We start from the raw sequence: 8,920 nt of genomic DNA on the forward strand, positions 1-8,920 counted from the left end.
TCACCCCCTCCCCTCTCCTCCTCACCCCCTTTCCTCCCCTCTCACCCCCTTTCCTCCTCACTCACCCCTCCCCTCCTCTCTCACCCCCTTCCCTCTCCACTCACCCCTTTCCCGCCTTTCCTTCTCTCACCCCCTTCCCTCTAACCCCTTTCCCTCTCCCTTTCCTCCCCTCTCACCCCCTTCCCTCCCCTCTCACCTCCTTTCCCTCACCCCCACCCCTCCCACAACTTACCTGGTACTACATGGCACGAATCACGAAGATAAAAAAGGTAATCTAATGCTGATAAAAACACATCGAAATATAAGGAGACTAAGATTCCTCCGTAAATCATTCCTGAAACATGTTGAAAACGTGTTGGCTCCTTTCTCTCTTTCTGTTGGGTAGGTGTTGATTTTTTATTTTTTTATTTCTTTCTTCTTCTACTTCTTCTGTTTCAATAATTGTTGTTTTATCTATCAAATGTAAATTAATGTTATCTTATTTATCTATCTCATGTAATTTTATTTCATATGTTTTGTTTCCTTAATTCGTATATCCTATTATTTGTTCTTTGGTTTTATTAAGTTTGTGTATTTTGTTTTATTAAGCTTTTATTATTTCCAGCTTGACTTATTTTCACCAAATTTCGTTTCGTTTTCTTTTATTTTTTTCCGTGAGAGGGAAACTATTTTATTACTCAAAATTTGCTGGAGTAGTCTTTATTTTCGTTTATTTTAGCATTACCTAATCTTTATTTTGTTCTTCCTCTCCTGTTCATCGTCCTCCTCTCGTCTTCTTCATGTTTCTTATTCCTTTTCCTTTACTCTCCTTTCTTTCTTCCTTTTCATTCCACCTCCGATGTATCACATTTCGCCTGCTCCTCCCTTTACTCCTCCTCCTTCTTTTTCTTCTTCTTCTTCTTCTTCTTCTTCTTCTTCTTCTTCTTCTTCTTCTTCTTCTTCTTCTTCTTCTTCTTCTTCTTCTTCTTCTTCTTCTTCTTCTTCTTCTTCTTCCTCTTCCTCTTCCTCTTCCTCTTCCTCCCTTCCTTCCTCCTCCTTCTCCTCCTCCCTTCCTCCCTTCCACCCTTCCTTCCTTCCTCCTCCTCCTCCTCCTCCTCCTCCTCCTCCTCCTCCTCCTCCTCCTCCTCCTCCTCCTCCTCCTCCTCCTCCTCCTCCTCCTCCCTTCCTTCCTTCCTTCCTTCCTTCCTCCTTTACTCCTTTCCTTCCTTTTTTCCCTTCTTCCTTACTTCCCCTCTTCCTTTCTTGCTTCCTTCAGCCTCTGGCCAAGAGACCTGCGACTTCGCGTGTCCTGACCACATTGACCTCGTGTGCGGATCCGATGGCGTGACTTATCCGAATCTCTGCGTTTTGGAATTGGCCGACTGTTTGAGCGACGAAGACATTACCTTGGTAAGCGTTTGAGACACTTTGGGTAATGGTTGAGTCCCGTTTAATTAATAAAAAATGAGAGTGAAAGCGTTTGAGACATTTTGGGTTTTGCGACGTCGTGTACCCTTACCACATTGACCTCGTAAGCGGATTCGGTGGAGCGACATATCCGAATCCTTGCGTTCTGGAATTGGCTGATTGTTCGAGCGATTAAAATATCACTGTGGAAAGTTCATCATTTATCGACATTTATTCGTTAGCATTTTTTTTCATTAACTTTTATTCGTTAAAACATCTGGTTATTAACATTATTTATAGCCATTTAGTATTTTAGATTTTTTAACTCTAGTTAATATTTGAGATTTCTATTGACATATTTGGTGAATACCTTCCAGGTTTAATAATAATATGTTCAATATTTTAGATGTGTATGAACATATTATAATCCAATCATAGCTTATTAACCTATTAAGGCTTTCGTAAATATTTTCGTTATGTATTGGCATTTTGGTTAGTAAAGGGTAAATTATTAATATCCGCAGATATATTTTCACTTGTGTATAATCCTTCCTTCGTGTGACGCCATTTATATATGCACATATTCACATCAAACATACACATTACATATTACCTTACACTAAACCTCTCCCATTTTCTCCATTCACATCCGGGACCCTGTGAGACCAAGCGACAATTATGTGACGTCATTTATATAACTATAGGTTCGTGTGACGTCATTTACATATACACCCTTTCACATTAGGCATACACTATACATACACATTACATATTACATATATATATTTTTTTTTTTTTTTTTCAGGCACATCCAGGACCGTGCGAGACCAAACAAGAATCATGTGACATGCTGTGTTACACTAACTACGACCCCGTTTGTGGCTCCGACGGCGTCACGTACTCTAACCTGTGCAATTTGGAGGTGGCCGATTGTCTCAGCGATGAGGATATTACGCTAGTAAGTTTTGGGGGAAGTTTTAAGTCTAAGAAACGGGAGATTTTTGGGAAGAGCGATCGCAAGATCTTTGGGAAATGAGATTCGGTATTGGTGAGTATAGGGCAAGTTGGATTTTTTTATTTGCTTGTTGATTAGTAACGGACATTTCTATTATAAGTAGCGGAGCCATAGCAAGTTCTGTTGACGGTAAGTCCTAGCAACAATGAATTCAAGATGTACTTTTTTAACGGCGAGTCTTAGCATAGTTTACTTTAAGAAATATACAAAGGTATGAATGAGAAGGAAATTTTCACAATGCATGATAATGTACATGATATGTTTATGTTCCTTTCTTTATCGAGTAATATTGGCGAAATTCTGATTACACAATGTCAGTGACATATGTGACATTCATACTGGCTGATAGCATCTCTACATGCAAATATTAGAGACAGGTAAATAAATTAGGAAGACTTTAAGTGTTGAAGAGTAAAGAAATGTACCACTATTTCAGGTAAAGTTATATAATAATTTACCTGACAGGATCTCTAGCTTTGCACTATATTCCATATAAGAATTCTGCGTTATATCGACACCCAGGCATACCCCGGAGAGTGCAAAGTGAACCCGGGAGACTGTAACCTCGGATGCCCCGGGAACTATAATCCTGTGTGCGGGTCAGACGGGGTCACGTATCCCAACTTGTGTGCCCTTGAGGCAGTCGACTGTCTCAGTGATGAAGATATTACGTTGGTGAGTCTTCAGAGCTTTTTTGCAACGTTAGAGATTACAATATACGGCCAAAAATTACGCTAGTAAGTTTTGCAATGAAGAATACTCAACATTAAGTACCAGGGGCTTTCAAATTATACGATGGCGTAACGGAAAGTCTTCGTAACAGGGAATCTAAACAACGGTAAGTCTTGGGAAATCAAGTGACAGGTATTGAAAAGCTAGGAAAATAGGAAAGGTTGCGGGGTTTTAAGTAGATCCCGAGAGACTTGTGATCTATAAAACTGCTTGATTTAAAATACCATGTTTTATTTTGCAATGTAATGAATGCATTTAAATACAATGCGTTATTACAACTTTGTCCTTGCGATAATCTGACGAGTATGGAAATTCCGGTCAATTTTGTAAAAAGATATGCACTCATACTTTTTTTTTTCATTCATTTATTTATCTATTTACTCATTTATTTATTTATTCTAGGCCTACGAAGGAGAGTGCAAAGGCAGAGTGAAAGAGAACTGTGATAACGGATGCCCTGATAACTACGACCCCGTGTGCGGCTCCAACGGCGTCACGTACCCCAACTTGTGCCATCTGGAGCGAGAGAACTGCCTGAGTGACGAGGAAATCACTGTGGTACGTGGGGGCGGTCTCTTGTGGTGGTGGTGAGGATGATTATGGCTATGATGGTAATGTGTACTGTGTATACATACATGCACACATAGGGCGTCTTCTGTACACGCCATGAAAGTTTATCCATTATTAAAGTTTAAGCCAGATCTCTAATGCGCATGCGCATTGGCAGCGTCCAGGATTAAATTTAATTCTCCTCCGGACCAGGCTTTAGCTTTGAGCCTAACGATTAATCCTGCGCATGCACAGAACGAGCTAGTTAATCCCACCAATCATGTATCAATACGTTATGACAACGTTGACATTAATATTTATAATAAGCAATAAATTCTGACATTTCCATATAAAAACATTTATATGAAATTTCATCAATATATATTTTTACAAGTTGTGGGTTATTCAGACTTCAGATATAACTCTCAATATTGAAAAGAAAAACGAAAAGAAAATCCCACAGATAATTCCAGAGTTTGCAGATACAGAAAAGGCAATGTTATTTCCAGGTTGGAAAAGAAAACATTCCCAGATTATGCAATATATTAATCGATTAAAATAGAAACTTTTAATAATATCACAATTAGGTTTCAAATTCAAAGTAAAAACTTCCTGATTCTCTAAACTTAAAGCGACATTGAAATTTGTTACATGATCCTCGTTAGCAACACTGAAAATAATACCCTCCCCGTGCCCCGCGATCACACACGAGAAAGAACTCTCGGAGAAAACTCCCGCGAATATAAATTGATAATACGAATATCTCATTTTTGTTTGACGCCTTCATTTCGGTTGTCTATGATATTAATAGGCTATTTGAAGCCATTTATATAGTTTCATTTGTATTGACACAGAATTATATCGGCATGATCCAATACTAGCTTATAAGTGTATATACATTTTTTCCTGTGTAACAAACGTTTCCTTATCGACACAGACGTATAGCATGAAACTTGTAGAGGGTGAATGCTAATTGCCATCACACAGATACCCGCTTTTTCATGTAAAACAGCAGATTTACTGATAATTGCACTGACTCGTGCGCCTGGCAGTGTGTCTTGCATCTTCCGTGCAAGTACTGTGGATTTGGATTAACTTTAATCCCGAATTAACCTTTATGACGCGTATAGAAGACACCTATACATACATATGTACACACATATGTATGTACGTCTATGCGTGTATATGTATATATAGATAAATATTTACATATATATGGGTATATGTATTTGTACATATATATATGTATTATATATATATATATATATATATATATGTATATATATATATATTCATATATATGTTAATATATACGAATACATATATACATGTACATATTTATACATTTACTTATATATACACATACATATACATATGTATACACATATAATCATATATATACTCTATTTAAGTATGCGTGTTTGCGAGTGTGTGTATACACATACACACATATATAAATACATATGTATATGTATGTACAGTCGCTAAAAATATCTTTATTCCTTTCGACTTAACGACGAAAACGGTTGGAAAAAAGTGCTGTGAGCTCGACCTGGTATTGGTATCCGTGACAAGGGCGCTATTTGGGGTAGTGAGGGGCGAGGGTGGGGGGATCTATATAGATCAGGTTCTAGCTTAACATACCCCTAGAATTAAACAAAAAACTAAATCTTTCTTCCCTTCGCTCAGCTACATTTTAAAAATTTGCGTTTTGAAATGTATATGAAATGAATGCATTTAGATACAATGCGTTATTACAAACTTTGTCCTTGCGATAATCTGACGAGTATGGAAATTCCGCCCAATTTTGCAAAAAAATATGCACTCATACTTTTTCTTTTTTCATTAACTTATTCACTCATCTATTCATCTATTTGCTTATTTATTCATTAATTTACTTATTCTAGGCCTACGAAGGAGAGTGCGAGGACTGTGCTTTCGGATGCCCTGATAACTACGACCCCGTCTGCGGCTCCGACGGCGTCACTTACTCCAACTTGTGCGAGCTGGAGCGAGCGAACTGCCTGAGTGACGAGAAAATCACCGTGGTACGTGGGGGCGGTCTCTTGTGGTGGTGGTTAGGATGATTATGGTAATGGTGGTAATGTAGACGGTGTATACATGCATGCACACATATATGTACACACATATGTATGTACGTCTATGTATGTGTATGTATATATATAGATGTATATTTACATATATAGGTACATGTATTTATAAATAATGTATATATATATATTATATATATATATATTCATATATATGTTAACCCAATGCCAGCGGGCTTATTTACTGTCCCTTTTAGATTTTAGTGAGATTTTTTTATATAGAGATGGCTCCACATGTGCTCAGTAGCAAGGAGTCTACCAGTTGGCCCTAGTGACCGATCCTGATGTGTAAAGACAATATATAAAACCTTTATTACAGTGGGCATGGCATTGTAATCTTGCCACCCGCGCTCATTGGTTTAATATATATATATATATATATATACATGTATATATTTATATATTTACTTATATGTACACATATACATACGTATATACATATAATCACATATATATATACATACTGTATATAAGTATGCGTGTGTGTGTGCATACACATATACACACGCACACGCACACGCACACGCACACCCACACACACACACACACATATATATACATGTATATTTATATATGTACAGTTACTAAAAAAGTATCTTCACTCTTTTTGACTTAACCAACTCGCCACGTATGACAAGGATACATGTCATGCCCAATGCAATACAAGTTTATTTATTGTATTTACACATACATGGCTCTACAACTGCTTAGTCACCAAGGAGTCGGTTATTAGTCCTACCTATCTCACCTGTTTACCCTTTTCCTCGACTTTTGGAAAAGGTCTTTTGCATTATTTCACTGTCTTAAATTTGATCGATATTTTAATAACTTAATAATCGTAACATCAATAACAAAAATAACAGTATCAATATCAACTGTATTAATAAGAAAAACACTTGCATCCAATTCAAGGAATGGGGAAATCAGGATCGGTCACCAGGGCTACTGATAGACTCATTGCCGGCTGAGCACATGTGGAGCCATCTGTAGGTAACAAAATTCACAAAAGCCTACAGGTGACAGATCGTAAATCCGCGGCGGTTGGGTTAACGATATCATACGTCGACGAAAATGGTTGGAAAAAGTGCTGTGAGCTCGACCTGGTATTGGTATCAGTGACAAGGGCATTCTTTGGGGGAGTGGGGCAGTTGCTCCTCCCCAAGGGCCACAGTTTTTTACTTTTTTACTAATCACACCTCTATAGATCCGGTTTTAGCTTAGCATGCCCCTGAAAAAAATCTTCAATTCGCTCAGCTACATTTTTAAAAAATGGAGCTTTGAAATTTATATGTAATGAATGCATTTAGATACAATGCGTTTTTACAAACTCTGTCCTTGCGATAATCTGTGCAAATTCCGCCCAACGTTGCAAAAAGATATGCACTCATACTTTTTTTTTAATTGTTCATTTACTTATTCACTTATCCATTTATCTATTTACTTATTCATTCATTTATTTATTTATTCTAGGCCTACGAAGGAGAGTGCAAGAACTGCGATTCCGGATGCCCTGATAACTACGACCCCGTCTGCGGCTCCGACGGCGTCACTTACTCCAACGTGTGCGAGCTGGAGCGAGCGAACTGCCTGAGTGACGAGGAAATCACCGTGGTACGTGGGGGCGGTCTCTTGTGGTGGTGGCGGTGAGGATGATTATGGCAATGATGATAGTGTATGCTGTGTATACAAAAATATATACATATATATTCCTATATATTTAATAATATTTGTATATCTATACATATATATACATATATGTATACATATACATATGTATATACATATAATCATCTATATACGTATATATATATAAAGATAGATATATGTACTGTATATAAGTATGCGCGCCTGCGCGCGCATGTGCGTGTGTGTGTGTACACACACACACTCACTATATATATATATATATATATATATATATTATGGATAATATTAAATAAGAGGAATTGACTGATAAAATTTCAACATTACATTGCGGGATTAATGTTTTCTTCCTTGTTTACTTCCTTTTTTTTCCCTCTTCCTCTTTCGTTGAATCGCTGCTCTTTCTCTTTACTTCTTCTCCTTCTCTATTTATCCGTTGCTCTTTTCTCCTGTTCCTCCTTCTCCTCCTTCATCCTTCTCTTCCTCATATTCCTATCCCCCTTATCCTCCTCCTCCTCCCTCCCTACTCCCACATACCAATAAAAAAAAAAAGATAACGCAAATATGAAAGACTATACAAAATAAGAATGAAAAAATAAAAAAAAGTTACCAATACTTTAATAACCAAAAACAGAAAACCAATATTAAATGCAGTTAGAAAGAAACCATCTGAAAATAAAATAATGCTAGAGAGAAAGGGTTTAAAAATGAATAATAATTCACACGGTAAATAAAAAAAATAAAAAAATCCACTCATAATAAAGAAAAAAATATAAATACAAGTCATATTAGAAAGATGTAAAAAAGAAATCAACACACTCATATACATATATATATCTATATCTATCTATCTATCTATCTATCTATCCATCTATCCATCTATCCATCTATCTATCTATCTATCCATCCATCTATCCATCTATCCACATATCTATCTATCTATCGATCTATCTATCTCTATATATATAAATGTAAATGTATATGTATATATATTCTCTTTGGTTACCGTTAGGCTTATCCAGGCGAGTGTAACTCCTGTGACTTCGGCTGCAGTGGATTGTGGGACCCCGTGTGTGGCAGCGACGGCGTGACCTACTCTAACCTATGTCAACTTGAGATTGCCAATTGCCTAAATGGAGGAGATATTAGCCTGGTACGTGCGGGGAGTCGAATTGCGGTATAAAAAGGTAGTTTTGGTAGTTAAGTAGAGAGTTTCGGTAGTTAAAGTAAAGAGTTTCGGTAGTAAAGTAGAGAGTTTCGGTAGTTAAAGTAAAGAGTTTCGGTAGTTAAGTAGAGAGTTTCGGTAGTTAAAGTAAGTAGTTTCGGTAGTTAAAGTAAAGAGTTTCGGTAGTTAAGTAGAGAGTTTCGGTAGTTAAAGTAAGTAGTTTCGGTAGTTAAAGTAGAGAGTTTCGGTAGTTAAGTAGAGAGTTTCGGTAGTTAATTAGAAAGTTTCGGTTGTTAATTAGAAAGTTTCGGCAGTTAA

The 8,920-nt window shown here is 37.0% G+C and overlaps 1 protein-coding gene across 4 annotated transcripts in view; it reads left to right on the plus strand.

The window, feature by feature from the left end:
• Positions 1–305: 305 nt before the first annotated feature.
• LOC125044394 (agrin-like) overlaps positions 306–8,920 on the plus strand; it is a 10,852-nt gene continuing 2,237 nt past the window's right edge. Inside the window, exons 1-8 of one of the 4 annotated variants that reach the window (XM_047641042.1) lie at positions 306–381; positions 1,256–1,389; positions 2,192–2,344; positions 2,924–3,076; positions 3,536–3,691; positions 5,590–5,730; positions 7,264–7,404; positions 8,450–8,590. In XM_047641042.1, coding sequence (XP_047496998.1) covers positions 342–381; positions 1,256–1,389; positions 2,192–2,344; positions 2,924–3,076; positions 3,536–3,691; positions 5,590–5,730; positions 7,264–7,404; positions 8,450–8,590 — 1,059 coding nt within the window. In that variant the 5' untranslated portion in view covers positions 306–341. The remainder of the gene's footprint in view (positions 382–1,255; positions 1,390–2,191; positions 2,345–2,923; positions 3,077–3,535; positions 3,692–5,589; positions 5,731–7,263; positions 7,405–8,449; positions 8,591–8,920) is intronic. The other 3 variants (XM_047641060.1, XM_047641051.1, XM_047641068.1) reach the window with 3 other exon arrangements.

This window comes from Penaeus chinensis, chromosome 3, assembly GCF_019202785.1.
Source record: "Penaeus chinensis breed Huanghai No. 1 chromosome 3, ASM1920278v2, whole genome shotgun sequence".
NCBI classification, from domain to species: Eukaryota; Metazoa; Arthropoda; class Malacostraca; order Decapoda; family Penaeidae; genus Penaeus; species Penaeus chinensis.